We start from the raw sequence: 17,608 nt of genomic DNA, 5'->3' as shown, positions 1-17,608 counted from the left end.
GAAGTGTAATCCGACTACTATGATCTGTTCACTCTGCTCTCTTTTGAAGCTGTAGCTGCGTGTATTGGCAATTCATGATAAGCCAGGGTCCAGGTACAAAAAGGTGTCGTACCCTTCCCGAGTCGGTTCCTTTGAGTAACTTCAAACAAAGTTTGAACTGTTACCCCTGTGAGGCTGTGACACAGCACTCACAACGTTTCACAGACCCCAGACTCCATTCAACATCTTCGCTTGAAGAAGCTTGAAGGCCCCATACCATACAAAATTTGAGCAAAAGCAAAATTCGATATCACCTCAACTGGTTACGGTTCGATTTGCCACTATGTCGGAAGGATTTTCGATGGCCGATCGTTGTTACGCCTGTCAGTCATGCTGTAGTGGTGTATATTACAAGCCAAAGGAATAGCGGCATATCAGTGAGCATCCTCGGTCACCCACTCGTCCTAATCATCACCTGAGAGAACTGCTCAAGGATGAAAGACTTACGTGGCTCACGAGCGCTCTGCATGGAGTCTGGACAGCATTCTCATATTCCCACGTGTCCAGCTTGATTCTCTGCGCTCTCATCTTCAGCTGACACGATAACCACTGGCAGCAGAAGCGGAGCCGCCGAGGACATCCACTGGCAAACGAACCATACGAGCTGAAGAATGGCGACGCCTTTGGATAGTATGTCACCCTTGCTTCGGTCTTCAATATCCGACTTCGGGATGACAGGTATGTCCACAGATCCCTGAAGAACAAATTGTAGGAGTTCATCAGGTGTAAGAGTTGCTTGCGGCTGGCCATCATCGTAGAGGATGAATCTGCCTATTTACGTGAAGAATCCATGAGTAGTTGTCCAATCTGCGGAAACATTGGTTGCATGTTCAGTACCGAATAGTCTGAGCACTGACCTCTAAACTCTGCAGGTCTGGGAGCGCCTGAACTTCCACTCGATTCCGGACATTCCTTACGCAACGTAGCTTCTACATCTAGATGATGGTCGCGGGCTTCAGCAGGTTGTGCACTCGATATCGGTGCCATTGAGACACAGGAGTGAAGCACAAACAAACGGAATGTATGAGAGGACAGCGCAGCGAAGGAGGGCCATGAAGTGTAATCCGACTACTATGATCTGTTCACTCTGCTCTCTTTCGAAGCTGTAGCTGCGTGTATTGGCAATTCATGATAACTTGAAGCTGGGACTTAAGGTGTCGGAGAAATAACGAAATGTGGCAGAACAAATCAAGTTCTTTGAAACAAACTTCAATGCAAGTGATCGTACCTTAAGTCCAACTCGAACTTTCCGCAGCCGCGGTGCATCAAACGTAATGATGAGACCTCAGAAACCTTGGTATTCACTGCGAGAGGTACTGCCATGTTATGTCGAGCAAGCCTTATTGTGGCGGATATCGGCGATAGTGTGGCCTAAAACGGAAAGAAAGAAAAAGTATATTGCATCGCGGCACAAAAAAAATACTCCAAGTGTACTGCTTTCCTGTCGGTATCAACTACCTCGGATTCCACTCGCGAGGAGTAGGCCAGAAGTCAGAACAGCGTATCTGCACAAGTCAATTCATTATGACTTGATCTTGGCTTTCGGGTAACCGGCCCTCATCAGCACGAACTGGGGTCACTTATGATCTTCAAATACGGCACCGTGAAAGATGGAACGCCCGTCAGTCATGTTCGTAATCCGCGCTCTCATCTTCAGCTGACACGATGACCACAGCAGAAGCGAAGGCGCAGAGAACGTGGAGGTTCATAAGGCAGCAAATGAAATCCCCGGTGCATGTTAGAGAGATAATCCGCGAGGTCATCCATGTGGCGAACCGTGTGCAATAAATCGTTGAGGGAAATTCAGAGACGCTCCGATCCAGCATGAGCAAGGGCGAGAGCAGGTCAGAAGTCAATCAAGTGCGTCTATCATACAGTCCTGACCTTGACAGAAACCAGCTTGGAACTGCTGTGTAAGCAGGTCTTTCGGGCGTTGCCGGTGGTACTGTACCGTTTTCAGGTTTTCAATAAGAGTTCTTTCCATCTGACCAGCACGCTCAGCGACTTGACTCGTACTTTCACGCCCGAGCTCCTTGTGTATACCATAACGCAAAAAGTAATGGCGGTTTGTTAAACCAAGGAGCTTACCACTTGGATGATAAGCTACAGCTTCGACGATTCAGCTTAAACTCTCATGCAATGCTCTTGATGGTTATCTTCAGAGTGCCAGTGATGCAGATCCTCTTTGCTGGTCTGCTTCTCCATGTGTTATATCTTTACTGCCTACCGGCGGCAGCGAGTATGCAAAGGGGTTCTGTTGAATATGGAACAGAATACACATGGTGCACACTCGCTACACGTCTGACTCGCCTCTTACAACATTCATATCGTAAATTGTCTGGTGGAGTGATCAGCTCGTCTCTTCTAGGTAACAGTTCTAGCTCTCCGCAGCAATTAATTGGATCAGGCTGCACATGACCACCTCGTGTTCAGGCCGTCTTATCTTTGATTCATCAGACTTCGATTTATAGGCACCTGTGTGCACTGGATTCGTGTAAAATGCTGGCGATCGTTGTATCAGGCTCCATCGAGCTACATCGGCGATTCTGGCTGCGGAACGGTTCACAATTAGCCCATTCTTCCCAAGTACGCTTGCCCGAATAACGAACACGAGGCTTCTAAACCTTGTAAGATCACGGGAGTCAGCGCATGTTCCAGCGGATCGTCCCGAGTTATCTTCAAACGAATCACACTGGTGGCTATTGTGACCTTCAAGCGCTAGATACGCACATAAAATGCCCGTGTCGTTTCCGCGAACTCCGACCAGCTTTGAAACTATCATCACCCACAAATCATCATCTGCTTTTTATCGACCATGGCATCAAACAGCTCTCGAAATGGTGTGTTACGAGTACACCACCACCCAGAGTACTATCTCGAAGACGGTAATGTCACCTTCCATGTACGCCACACTTTTGTATATCCCGCTCGCGCTGATCGCCACGTACGAGTAGGTCGAAAATCTCTTTCGTGTCCACAAGCACTTCTTTGAGTGCGAGTCGCAATTTTTTGTCAAGGAGTTTGAAAAAGCTCCCCAGGAGGGAACTTCAGATTCCACTGCATTTCGAATCGATCGGGTAAGCACCGCCGACTTTGCGAAGCTACTATGGGTCTGGTACGATCCGTAAGTATTCGTTTAAATTATTGTGTTCTACAGTCATCATACTTAATCACTGGACATAGCTCGTACAGACGCGAAAGCAAACCGAAAGAACACTGGCTCACCATACTCGAGCTCTCCACGATCTGGCAATTCCCAGAGATGAAGAAACTCGCCGTCGACGAGCTCCAAAAGCTCGATATTGAACCCATTGAAAAATCACCACGTACGAGAAATACCACATCCATAAATCGCTGCTATTGCCTGCATACATGCTCCTGTGCAAGCGGGCGAGCCGAATGTCCGCCGAGGAGGGTGAGCAGCTCAAGATGCCCACTGTCCTTGGGATACATGAAGCTCGCGAGCGTGCAGCCAGGAGCGCAGCGGAGAGGGGGTGTCGTAGCCCAACCTCCGCTGATGCAGACGATGAGGAGCTGGAGAAGATTTTGAATGACGTGTTCAGTCTGAACGCCACTAACCGACAGGGCGCACAGCCGCAGGGGAAACCAAATCCAGTGCCTATCATTAAGAAGCCGGAAGCGAATGGAGCCGCTAATGGCAGTAGGTCGTCTGCTTCAGGTTCGGTCAGTAAAGTCTTCTGTATGAGATCGTGTAATGTGTAGCTGATTGAAAACACTCTGTTCAGGATGATGATAAGCAGAAGGAAGCCGACAAAAATAAAGGCACAGTATGTTACCCGACTTACTAAACATACTTCACTGATGCTCGGGGCATATAGGAAAAGGGAAAGCAAAGATGAGTGAGGAACCAACGGAAGATGGGGGTTGCTCAACTGAGGAACCAACGGAAGGTGTAGGTTCTGATGAACCGATGGAAGGTGGAGGTCGCTCAAGTGAACTCTCGATTTCTGTGATAGAGCCGAGCGGAGCGCACTCGGGTTGATGTGTACCTTCCATTCATGACAGTAATAATCGCGTATACGTATATCGTCCTCCTTGTCTGATATCAAGTCACTGTATTCTTGACAATTCATGTGTTCCGCAATACACCATCGAACAACCATCTGAGTCGAAGCACCAGCAGCCAAAGAGAGAGAGAGAGAGAGAACTTCTATATTTATATACCGCAACAAACAAAGTAAACTGTTAAGACGCGGTGCCCTGTTGGGGGCTGTACTGGGGAGTATTGTAACAGGGTAGGGGGTGTAAGTATAGTACGAATAGCCAAGCGGTCCACGTTTGAAAAGTTCCGGTGCGCGTATTAGTTTGTTCGGCGTCCAGGCTGATTATAACATCTTCTCCTCGTTCCATGTTCTCCTCGTCTCCTCCCTCCTTCGTCTCCTCCTTTTCCGCCCTCATCAGGCATCTATCCCTCTCCTTTCTTCCCAGTCCTCTTCTCGTTCCGGTGTGACCTTTTTGAATGCGCTGGACTCTTCAATAAACTTCACTAGGGCCTTGATGTCCTTTTCCGTACCCAGGACTTCGTTGAGTATGATGTTGCGGGATACCTCAACCAGCAGCCAAAGAATTCGACGTTCAGTTGACACTCGCTTAACATAGACGATGCTAATCAACCTGAATCGTACACCCACCACAAAGCAGCTGTATGGTAGTACGCGCTGAGCTGAAGTCTCAGAGTATGCTGCAGACTAGCAGCGAGTCGAAGCTAGGAGCCGGGGGCGTACATCGCACGGGCGTTAGCAAAAGGCATGGCCAACCCGGTGTAGCTTGGATGCCTCACCAAGTAGGGTCCACTTGTTGTGAGCTTGCCCGTCTCGAATATATTACTCTTACGTGAAGAAGTGACTCAACGTTCTGTAGCACTGCCAACGAATGTAACCCGACATCACAAACACCGAGCTTCCTAGAGCTTATGTCGTGGTGAGTTTGCTTGCGTCAGGGTTCGCTGGTTTCCCCAGGATCCATGACTCTTGCCAATACGCAGTGTGGCGGGCAGAACGACCGAGTGGCCAGCCAGACTACAACCTGACTAATCGTGAAATTCGCATCCGATCGAGTGGGCACTGATTTCAGGAGCCGCGGTATGAGCACATAAACAGGCACGATAAGCCTCTATTAAATTGGAGTCATCACCCGATCTCCTTCGGTGGAATCTGGAGCAGTGACTGAGATATGAAAACACGCTGCAGCTGCAAAAATAAATCTAAGCTTTGCAACATCACGCTTGATCAAGAAGCACTCACCAGCTGATGGTGTATGCCATATATGGGGGAACACGTAGCGTGTCCCTGCATTCAATTTCACCATAAAAATTAGTTCGTGGGCGCAAGAATCTACTAATTGAACGCCACTCGAAGGGAGCGTTTCGGTCAGTAAGATTAAGTCAATATTGTACGAAACACCTTGTTCTCTTCCATGAGCTCTGCTAAGCGCTTTTGAGCTCTTGAGACCCTGATACGACCCTGCTCGACCACAGCAATACCAGGGTGCGCTATTTTTTGCGACCACGACCAGTCTGACGTTGCAATCCTGTAAAAGTCACAAAAGAACTGTAAGGGAATAATGAGCCAGGTAGAGCCTCATGCTGGTCATGTGTGGGTCTCAAGGCAAGACCCTGAATCAAGACAGATAAGTGTGCGTGATACACACCATCTTGAATGACTGTAAACCATGATTTTGGCGCCTTAGGGATGCTAGGCTCGCGTCAGCTGAGAGAAGACCTGAGTTTGAAAAGAAAGTTGCTATTTCTTGGCTATGATTCCGAGACATTTTCTGCTTTCCTACGAGACTAGTGTTGCCGTGGGTCCGGCTTCTGTCCGGCTTTAGCCGTGGGCGGAGCTGTAATTAGCCAAGCCGTGTGATTAGTTATGGCTTACATAATTCATGGCCTGGCCCAGTTAATAAGCGCGCTTACTGTCTCCGAGCCGGCTTCAAGCCAGCTGATTTAAAATTAGAATTTTATATTTTTATATTTTTAATTTTATGATTACACATTGATCAAAAATAGATTACATTAGAATTATCGAAGATCTAACTACTACCAACGCACGATCGATAATCACACGGGCGCTAATGGCCCCCCAAGACCAAGTATGTGATTATTTCGTTAATGTTTGATTAAAAACTAAACTAAAGTAGGAACTGTGCTGCGTTTCTCCCCCACGGCAGCTACGTGAGCCATCCATGACGAAGAAACGCTGCAAATTAAAGCAGCGAGGAGGTGAAAGAGGACGAGAGGGTTGGAGAACGAGGTGGCGGGGTTGGATGGTGAGGGTGTTTGGTCGCGAACGGCGGGAGTCGGCGGCGTTGGGTGGAGGCGTTTGAGAGATCGCGAAGGGCGTTGAAGGGTATGGGGGATAGGGGGATAGTTGCGGGTGGTAATGAAAGAAGCGGGTTCATCAGTTACATGTTCTACCTCGATCGTCGGTTGCACGCACCTTTAGCCGCTATGATACTCGTGCACACGAACACACGCACATGCCGCCCGTCCTCCGGTCCTATAAGCCAATACTGCATCTGGGTTGTATATCACGTCAGCGCTAGAACACGAGTACGAATAAGCAAGTACGTACCCGCCCTAGAGTAGGTTAGCATATGCACCTCCGCTATACAAGTCCTCTGGGTATACATTCCACGACGGCGATGAGCTCGGAAGGTGCGCTAGGGATGTGTGGATGATGGGTACAGTAGGTGGTCGCGGGGAAGATGCTGCATATCCCTCCTTGTGGAACTGATTGGGAGGAGCCCATGAGCCAATACTGTGGTTCGACTCCTTGTCCCAGAGCTCGTTCTCCTGTAAACCAGATCAGTAATATATCTACAAAGGGACCTAAAACCACGCACGTAATCATTCCATGACTTGAGAGGAATCGCGCGAGGATTGAACTTGCCTTCATCCTAAAGAAACTTTATCAGTATCAATCAAAATAACGGGGACCACAAAACACCTACATGAACGATCATCTTCTTGCCAGATTCACCCAACACGACACAGGTGGCACCCCAGGAGAAGTCATCCATACGCCAGAACGAATAGAGCGGGAGCATGAGAGAGAAGATCGGGATGGCCAGAATGTAGAAGACCATCCATCCAACCATGTCCCACTTGCGCCGGAGGATAAACACGAGGGCTTGTAAGCCATACACGGCACCGATCATGACGAGCGAAATGACAGGGAGAGTTTCCGCCTTCGTGATGACTTCCACAACGAGATACACGATCTACAACTTCAAGTCAGAATCCGAAGAAAACCCAGAACAGAAATCGGACGCACATAGCCGACAGTGATAGGCTGAATGATAGTCGAAACCAAATCGATCATGACCACAAACCGCATCGAGAAACAACAGAAACCACAAAGCTGCTCCAAGAACATCAGCTCTCCAAGGTTATGGACTGTCGAGTTGATCCAGCGACGACGTTGAGAGAGCAGAATCTTCCAGTCATCAGGCGCTACGGTAAACGCATGGGCGTCACGAACGAATTGGGTCTTGTGCAGCGGGAAGTGCTTTAGGAGGAGCGTAGTAAGGTATCGATCTTCTCCAAGGTGCAGCAAGTTCTTCATGTGCAGGGTATCGACGCGGTTCTGCGAATAGTCCTGGATCATCTGGTTGGATATCAAAAGGGGCTTGTGGGTATTGGGAGTCCGCAAACGATATAGAGACAGGAAGGTGGTAGGAGAAGGCGACAATGTTAGTCAACGGTCCAGGGGGGGCAGAGGTTTGTATGGCGGCAGAGGCAGGAAGGTGGTAGGAGAAGGCGGCAATGTTAGTCAACAGTCCAGGGGGGGCAGCCTGATAGAAACGAGCTCTGAGAGGACCAAGACCACCTAAATACACGGTCAGTGGCATCTGAGTTTGTGTCTTTGGGTCTTCATAGAAGAAGTGTGACACGGTCATTTCGAGTATATTGTTCGTCGGTCAGTAAACTGGCGCCGAGAAAGGGTGATCCTCGAGCTCAACATATGTCAAGGATCTTACCCAGTAGTGGACTGAAGAATATCCGGATTGCCTAGACGAGGAGACTGTCAGATAACAACTGAAATTCAATATGCAAACACAATGCAAGAAGAATCATAAGGTGCGTGAGGGTAAACAAAACGTGAAAAACAAAAATGAAAGATCAAGGACATGTCAGATATCATAAACGACAACCTCGTCGTCGATGTCATCGCACTCTTGCTCTGCGATGGCTTTGAGGACAGCGTCATATGCGCTGCTGTCATCTGTAGGTCCACTTGAAACAGGCCCCAAAAGCTCATCGAAGCTATTGTCAGATACCACCCCAGTTTCCATGGCCCATTGCGATGCCGCCCAACCTTTGGTGAAGTTAAGTCGCTCCTTTTTTAAGGAGAACTTCACCATCTGTAGCGCTTCCATGAGGATCGGGCTGATACAGTTACGCCTCTTTGTGTACGTTTCGCTGCTCGACGAGAACACTCGCTCACAGGGAACAGCAGATGCCTGGACTGGGAGGTAGTCCATAGCAATGGCGTAAACTGTTGGGAACATCCCCTCAGACATCTGGTCAAAATCTCGTGGTCAACAACAAAATACGTCACTTGACGGAGACGACTCTCACCTGCCAGAAGGAGAGTATATTTGTTCCCCTGGGGCTGATGTTAGCTGTGGTATAAGCCGCAAACTCCTGATCGATTGTCTGGACGATATCGTCACCAACTGGCGGTGCATCCCCCTCACGAAGTCCATAGACACGGGAGCCTAGCGTGCGTGATTGTAGTTTTGGGGGTGGTTGGATTGGAGCCGGTGTATTGGAGGTCCGCTGTGCTCTCTTGACATGCATCTAAAGGACATATGAGCGCATGCTGTTGCTAGCTAGATAGACGTACTAGTTTGAAAATGAATTCCTTTGCTGACTTTACCCGGTCCTCATCCCAATGATCCGTAGCCCATGACATTCGGCAGGTTGGATCGACAACTATAAACCGATCATAAGACATCAAATTTTATAAAAATGTGAGGGACTCACACATCGCAACGGCATATGCATTTGTGCAGGACATCCTGTCGTCATACTTCTCCGCCCAAGTCAAACCAATGTTGATGAGCGGTGCACAGTGCGGGGCGCTATTGGCCACCTGCTTCCAATCCTCAAGTAACCTTTCAAACGCTGGAACCGCACGACCCAACATGGGAGTGCTCTCGCTCGACATGGATTGCTGAGCTCTGTGGGGGGGCTAAAATTACAAGGTTAAATACAACATAGGTTACGAAGATGTCGATACTGACCTCCAGAATTACTTCGAAGTCCTGTAGGAAATGCCATTCTATTGGGCTCAACTTTTTGTCGTATATAGAACGTTGGTTGGGAGACTCGAAGAACATATCAACCGCCTGAGCAATGGTTAGCCCACGACAAATATTCAGTGAGATGAGACCTCACCTGACGTAGATTGCGTAGACGATTGAGCATGACATAAACTGAATCCCAGCGGGTTGGCTCATCGAGCAAAAGCTCGACTGTAGGGAGCTTTATAGGCTCGCCTGTATCTCCCCGGAACCAATCCTTTTCATTACCTATCACGATGGTATCCCTAAAATTCGAACGTCGTTGGTTTGATGCACGGATGGAGCGAACAAGATTTCTGGCCCGTTCGAGAGCTTTACCGGTGATGGCGCCGACATACTGATTCTTGACGACGATTTGACCACACACATTCCAGGTATTCTCCACAGATGAGAAATCCGCTGTCGCGTAGTCGTCAACAATATGTTTTACACATATGTTGATCACATGCGGAAAGCAAGGAATTCGGTTTTCGATTGGATCATATGTGATCTCGCGTTCTTCGAGTAGGTTTGAAAGTTCCTTCATGCATGTTTGATTATTCGCCGCGTTGTCCAAAGTAAAGTGTCCAGGCTAAACGAAGTCAGAGTACATCATACGGTACAGCTGAACACTCACATCCTTTGCAACGTCAGCGCGATCGAGGAGATTCAGTATTACTGAACCGAGAGATTTGCCGGTATGACTTCCTGGAACGTGATGAAATGCGATTAATGCTGCCTTCAGGACAAGTACCGACGTCTGCTCTTCCTTGGCAATCCAATGAGCTGTGAGAGCCAAGAAGGGGCGGAGCTTCTGATCAGACCAGAGGTCAGATGTAAAGGATATTTTTCCTTGCGCCCTCTGTGAGAATACATAAGACGTATGGCGGGATTCTCGATAACTAGACACTCACGGCAAGATCACCTTTCAACACCTGGAAATATTCTTGCCACGCTACAATTATGAGCTCACGAAGTTTTGTGCGGTGGAGAATGTCTGAATCGGTCAAATCCTCCCGCAAAAAACGTATCAGGCGTCGAAATTCTAGACATTCTATAACGTTCATCGCCTGCAGAAATTGAATTAGCAAGGGCACGTAGAAAGTAAATATCAACTTGCTTGATCATCTGCAACGATGAATTTCACCAATTGACGGTGCATCTCGTCGATGCTGAAATCGGGGATATAATCGTCTGGAGATAAGGTGGTTCCAGGTGGAAAATTGCCGTGTCCCTGATTAGGGATGGTACCGAGCGACTCAATGTGATACGCAGGGTCCCGGAGCCTCTCACGGATAGCTGCCAAAGTCCACCCTTCAGCGAGTCGGTCATTGAGTGGTTGTATGAAGATAGGCCAGCATAGGCGCTCCGCCTCTTGCAGGAAAACGTCAGAGTGGTGGTAGAAAGCGTGAGTACGACGGGCAGAAGTGCCAGTTGAGTGCTTATACGACATAACCAGGTGTGAAGGGTCCTTCACCCGCAAACCCCTGGACAAGGCCGTTAGAAAGAACGAAATAATTGCAGACGCAAAACTCACTCGCAGATTCGGCAGATCCTGCGTTTAGTAGCTGGATCTTCCCTAAAGAAGAAATTGACATCAGCACTGGTTTTAGGCTGTGCTCCTCGGACACCCGTAGCCAAGGGATCGACTTGGGTGGAGTAGATAGTACTGGTAAGTGTCTGCAGAGGGCTGGGAACTGGAGGAGCCCTAACGTTGGGTGCAGGCAAGTCATCTTCTTCATCCCCGGAGACATTGGGGATGTCAATGTATTCTCCATCATCTGGTGTGCGACCAGTGCCAGCACGAACTGGGCTATTATTGCGGAACCTCGAAGGCAGTTGACGTTGCCTTTGGGGGTGTTGAAGCATAGTTACGTTCAACGCAACAGCGGCAGCGATGGGCGCAACATTGGCAGCAATGGGCGCAACATTGGCAGCAATGGGGGGCGTAACATTGGCAGCGATGGGGGGCGCAACATCGGCAGCGATGGGCACGATAGTGGCAGCGATGGGGGTAACGATGGGGGTAGCGTCAATGGGAGCAGCGGCAGTATGAGTAGGCACAGTGGTAACTCGAGACTTCTGCCCTCGTCGACGAGGAGGCATGTTTGAGTGAGAGTAAAGATTCAAAGACACAGTTTTTATGTATCTTCGTCAAGGGAAAAAGCGGGGAAATGCCAGTGCCGAGTCAACCAATGACAAGTCCAACATGTACGCACAAGGGAAGGTCTGGACAACATTATTAATTGTGATGACACCAGGGGACAACTGAACGTATGGCCAGCGTACGTACTGTAAGATCTTGTTCATTCGAGTGGTCCTGGGCAGCACAATATATGTGTGGGGTTTCCCCAATGCCCACTACCTTACCCAATGAGAGGGATACTGATACCATAAGATGTGCGTTCAGATGTACCCTAGATCTTGCAATCAGTTGGTTATATCGAGCACAGTAAGGCTTACCTACATCCTCAGAGTCAATCGGCTGTCCAGAAGCCAGATTGCAATATAGATATAGAAAGGGCATCCAGCGAAAGGGACATCTCATGTTTGCAAATGGTTTGCGATGGTTGTCAGGGACCCAGGGTGCGTGGTTTGACAATCACTGAACACGTGTTTCAAATATCAACCACTGGGTCAAGGTCGAGCAAGTTAATGCTTACCTTCATTCCAGGAGTCGATGGCTGATTGATTGAGCATTTAATTGCGATGTGGAAAGGCATTGGGGTGTTAGTGGAAAATCCCCCCTGCGTCATCCAGAAGGTTGGTCATGATGGTGATATGATTCAATAAGGCGAGGCTGGTGGATGTTGGGACTCAGGCTTCAGGAGTAAGGTACAGGTATCCAGGACAAGTTTGTTTCTGTAGCAGGCTGACCAATTTGCAGAAAAACAGCACTTGCAAGTTGCAAGGACGATGGGCAAGGAGATGGTAGGGTGAGAAAAAGATAAGAAGCTGCGTGACTCAGCGTGGAGTCAGGAATCAGGCCTAGCCGCAGTAGGATTCAAGATGATCAAATTTGTCGACATGTATTTGACCGCATTGAATGGTTTGAAACCTATGAGAAACACATTGTAGACTTGTACACTGTACAGTTATGTAGAAATAGAAAGACATATTCAACAGCGTGATCTAGCAACTAATGGTTTTTTCCGCAGTGCAGGTGGGTGCATGGGAGAGGCATTACGTTGGTGTAAACTTCGAAATTACATTAGCTTCAGATTGTGAATGGGAAAATGAGACAGAATACTCACACACGAGTAGATCTGCGAAGTGGTGTTGCATCCGGCAGACATGGGGCCGCCTCGGCCATCCAGCGTTCATTGGAGATTGGAGGGTGATGTGTGGTGTGATTATTAGGCATGCTGAAATCCAGCGAGCATGTAGATGGCGCAGCCAAGGCGTCTTGAAGACCACAAAGCAATGAACGAAGATGCTCATAGTCGGGGTCTTCCGAGAACGCAAGAGAGCGCGTGTAGATGAGAACACTTGCAAATTCGACGGGAATTCCACTGCATAAGACTTCAATGGTGGTGTTGACCTTGCGCTCGAGTATGGAAGAGCTGGAGAGTTTCTCGTGGTCACTGATTAACCATGGAAGGGAGCCGCGTAACAGATAGATCAACATGTATGTAAGCGATTCAAGGTCGTCACGATGACCCAGGTCAACTCCTAAGTGGTTGTTGATTGAAGCGAAGGCAGGAGTGCCGGTGAGACGTTGATTCTGACGAAAGGGAATATGGACTCTGGTTGCAGTGTCCCAGTATTCCTTCGCGATACCGAAATCGATTATAAATGCAGTGTGCTTCAAATGTCCAAGGCCCATCAAGACATTCTGCGGTTTGATATCGCAGTGAACATAATTGTTTGAGTGGATGTACTCAAGACGTGAGAGCTGGAAAACGGGTTAGCCTATCTGCAACAACCCAGCACGAACCGACTGACCAGTTGGATTCCTAGATTGACAACAGTATGAAGGCTAAATTTTCGATCATGTGCGAGGAAAAGATCTTGCAGTGATGGCCCAAGGAGGCCGAGAACCAAAGCATGATATGTTGATTCTCGACCGAACCAGAGAGCGCGGGGTATCCCAACTCCACCTTCAAGTCGTTTCAGAATGGCGTATTCGCGTTGTACAGAAGATGGCTGGGCTGTGATGGATTCGAGTTTTATGGCAACTGCATCATCTTTGATGATATTCCGAGCGTGGTACACAACAGCTAAGTAGGGTCCATAGTATGTTAATTTTTATAATTATAGTCAGCTTGTGAACAACACACCGTATGAACCAGATCCCAAAACATCTCCAAGTCTGAATCTACTGTCAACTCGTATCGGGACCTTATGGTTCATGGTGGGTATACTATGAGATAACTTGAGCCTTGAGGCCTCGAGGAGCAACAGTCGAACTAACTGGGTATGAGACTTCGACAAAGACGTGATTTCGTATTTATAAATCAGCTTGAGCTGGCCTCAAGCCAGCTCGAGCCGCTGTTGATTATTTTTGGCTCACAGTTGGTTCGTGGGACTCCAAACGGCTAATGAACCAGACCAAACTATATATAAGTAGCTTGGCTCACTAGAATAGCCAAAATACTTGCAAACCGATGAACGCCAAGCCGGAGCGGGCCGTAGCCGAGCTGCGGTTGTACTATACGAGACAGGAGGATTTATCAGTTGGACAACGTATAGCAAGTGGTATAAGTACCTTGAGCAATTTAAAAGCGTTTGGAAATAATATCTTGAATCTGAAATCTGGATAGCCACAAGTTGGGAAACAAGTTTGAAGAAGCATCACGATCATGGGGGCACAAATCAGTTTTTTACACCGCCATTACAAGTATTGTCACGGCGCACTTCGGCATCATATCTGAATGAATGATATACCTCTCCTCAACATGTCGGAGCCCTACCAGGCGCATGGATACCCCGCCTATGGTTTCCTCCTTCCCTGCTCCATCCCTCACCACCCCAGGATGTCATCACCTCCCGATGGCGTTGGGGGCTATCGTGGTAAACACACCGAAAACGCTATGCTTAAAGAGTCCCGTGTCTGTTAACAGAGAGAAACAGCGTGGAGCGGACACGGGAGGAGGATGATTGGCCCCGAAAATTGAGAAGTAGGACCTATCATTTCAGAATTCGAGCTTATAAGGGGACTGCCGGCGTCATAGAGGTAGTAGATATCTCTGCTCTTTCCTCTTTGACAATCACTGGCTGTATCGCTGAAGATATTGAGCTGAACAAGATCGTGCAAGGTATCGAACGCTATGTGAAGGGTGAGGCTTTCGACGTCGACTTGCGAAGAGCATAAGAGCATTGCAAACGCAAAACACCAGAGGTCCACCGTAAGAACGCAAGTTGTTGATACGGCCAGGTCGGAAAGGGAGCGAGCACAACGAAGGCTGCAAAGTCAATAAAATAAATATTGATATTGGAGACGACAATTGCAACCGCAGCGGCAGAAGTTGGGGAAAAGGGACATCCAGGCTGGCCACCTGATGCTGTGGTAGTTATGCATGATATTACTGTTACTGTAGTTCAGACCTCATGCATGTTTTACTGCTATCCTAGTATGTAATTCATGCATGGTGTACACATAATCTTGCTGTATTATATGAGTCCCTGCCTTAAGTAGGTCGTGCATGATGACCGCAGTCATGCATGGCAATTAGTGCATATATCAGTCACAGCCATGCATGATCTAATCTATACATGTGTCGGTTTGGATTCGTACCTGGCGGCGCGCCACGGTGGCAATCCCGCCCCTCCTGCTCACTGTGCACGACGGCGAGCATATCATTCTCGCTTGTTTTTGGGGCATTTTGTTGCGGACTTTTTGTTCTATGAAGAGAATGATTTGTTGAGTTCCTGACATATTAGAGGTCCCACTGTTATTCACCGAGTTTACAGCTTTTGATACACCCCACACGCACCTTAGACGAGTGTACAACAGCACTTACAAAATATAAATTGAGTCATCCGAGTTAATTGTACTAAGTAGTACATGTAAGCACATGTATCAGTAGTGAGTCGCGCGACTGTTTACCTATCGGATGGGTCAGGGATACCTCGCAAGAACAATTCATATTATAATATTCACAAGTCCAGTGAACTCGAGACCTGAATGTACTGAGTGTTTTTGTCCGCGAGACACCATGTAGGTAGTGCACAATATCATATGTTGTCTGACTGGCTCATGTTCTTGGGAGATTTATCAAAATATCATAATAACTTTAGAGCATCTCAAATTGCGGCCACTACTAAGTTCAGGTAGAATAAAACAAATCAATTTGCGTGAATTTGAACCACTCCCATTCACAATACAAAGATAAACATGGGACTAAAGTCTAAGAGTGTGACAGCATGGTAGCAGGCAGGCGCGAGAGCATGGAGACGGTGCGAGAAGCCATGATAAGGTGTAGGTATGGTACCGGAGTATGTACAGGGCGGAACTAACAGCGGGGTGGCAGAATGTACAAGTGCCAGTGAGTGTGAGAGATGGGCAAAGTGGTATGACCGTAGGGTTCGGAAGAGTGGAGCGAGCATAGAATATCATTAGCGTGGTTCCGGACAATACATATATTTAAGACCTACCATTCAGCATAGAGTCATCAGTATCGATTGGAGTACTCCCAGTGGCGGAGAAGTGGGCATTGTGAAACTAGCATTTTTTCAATGCTTCATGCAGTGGGTGCAGCGTGAGTGCGGCAGCAGGTCAGCCTGGGAGGGCAGCAACAGGATATAGCAGGATAGAAACAGCAAGTGTGGGATGGTAAGCGAAGGGGCGGGAATAAAGCCTGAGACCTGGCCGCCAGAGTGATGAGTATTGAGCAGCGAGCATTGCCAAGACACCAGACTAATGGCAAGCGGAGAGCAGTAGTATACAAAGGCTTAGAATGCAAGAATAAACGCCGAAAGAGATGCTGAGATGCTGCATATAAAAATGAATCCAGGGCGGGTGGTTGATGTGACGGCGGGATGCAAAGGCGGAATACAGCGCTGCGCAGGTATGCCGAACGACGCGCAGCGCTGTTCAAATTGAGTAATGTGATAAACATGGCACGCACCGCGTCATGCATGGTATCAGTATGTAGCGTGCATGATTGGCGCTTCACATTTGTGTTTCACGCCATGCATGGTAGCGTGCATGTTCTATCTGTGATCCTACTAAGGGCTCGCTACAGTAAAAACATGCATGACTACAGTACTACAATCCTAGTTATATCATGCATAAATAGGACAGTATAGCCTGGGCTGGCTGACTAAGCGCGCAATATACCGCGAGTGACGGCCGTGTGCCATGGCCCACTCACCAATTCACTACGTTTAGCCCTTGGTTAATGTCTGTTGAAGTAGGCCTGATTAGGCGAAGTAGCCACGTGTACAGATACTTAGTCATACACTTCAACTACACGGAGTTTTCGCTTTGTCAATCACTTACCAGTACGCAGGCTCTTCGGATCGTCGAGCACGCTGCCTCGTTTCAGCATCATGTAGCCTCGTGTAGCTACTATCTATTGCAAATAGACCACCTTATCCCCTCTCTGGTTGGTGTGATAACTTAAGGGAACCACTAACCAACTTTAGGTCAGGTGTGTACCCAGCTGACCAGATGACTTACCGCGAGGCAAAAGCAAGTCGTTCAAAGCCGTTGCTTATGACGCGAGTCGTTTCGAGTGCCTCCCTCTTTCTTCCTGCCATCTCCGTGATCCTGCAACATGTCGGTGAGTTGCACACTTTTTCTGTTTAATACTCAATGTTCAAACTGTTTAGACTGTAAATCCAAGCACGCTCTCAAGCCAGCGCGTTGTTTGGTGCAATTGCACCGTTTGTAAGAGTGCGACTTCTACTGAAGGTGGCCAGTACATTCCGGGTTATCTACGCGACAATCACCGCCGAGCCCAGAACCTCGGCCAGTCTGCTATTGCACAGAGAGGCCGTGCTAGAGGTCCGGCTCCTCCCCCTGTCGTTCAACGTGGACGTACGATACCGCGACCGCCTCGTGGGGTGGTGTCGACTGCTCGCACCCGTGTTGGCGCTTCAACACATGTCTCCTCATCCCGAACGAGTGGTTCACGCGGTGCTATTCTTACTGATCATGCACAGGTATTGCCTTTGGGATCAGCTACATCGCGCAGTGAAGAGTCCGATATTCGGGAAAATTTCACCCATACACCGTCGCCCTTGTGAGTACTTGGCGATATATATATATAGCACCATACTAACTGGAGTTTTAAGCATGGATAGCTACGAACCT

The 17,608-nt window shown here is 48.3% G+C and overlaps 1 protein-coding gene across 1 annotated transcript; it reads right to left on the bottom strand.

Moving 5' to 3' along the window:
* Positions 1 to 12,598: 12,598 nt before the first annotated feature.
* On the bottom strand, positions 12,599 to 13,704 carry DEU56DRAFT_896330 (casein kinase I; the record flags this gene model as incomplete). Its single annotated transcript, XM_041356417.1, has 3 exons — positions 12,599 to 13,243; positions 13,294 to 13,568; positions 13,629 to 13,704. 3 exons carry the CDS (start codon positions 13,699 to 13,701, stop codon positions 12,599 to 12,601), a joined length of 993 nt encoding a protein of 330 aa, XP_041201294.1.
* Between the last annotated feature and the right edge of the window lie 3,904 nt (positions 13,705 to 17,608).

Source organism: Suillus clintonianus (assembly GCF_016758775.1).
Source record: "Suillus clintonianus strain FC179 chromosome Unknown DEU56scaffold_179, whole genome shotgun sequence".
Lineage (NCBI taxonomy): Eukaryota > Fungi > Basidiomycota > Agaricomycetes > Boletales > Suillaceae > Suillus > Suillus clintonianus.
The sequence above is the reverse complement of the archived record's forward strand: the minus strand, read 5'-3'. Positions and strand labels throughout refer to the sequence as shown.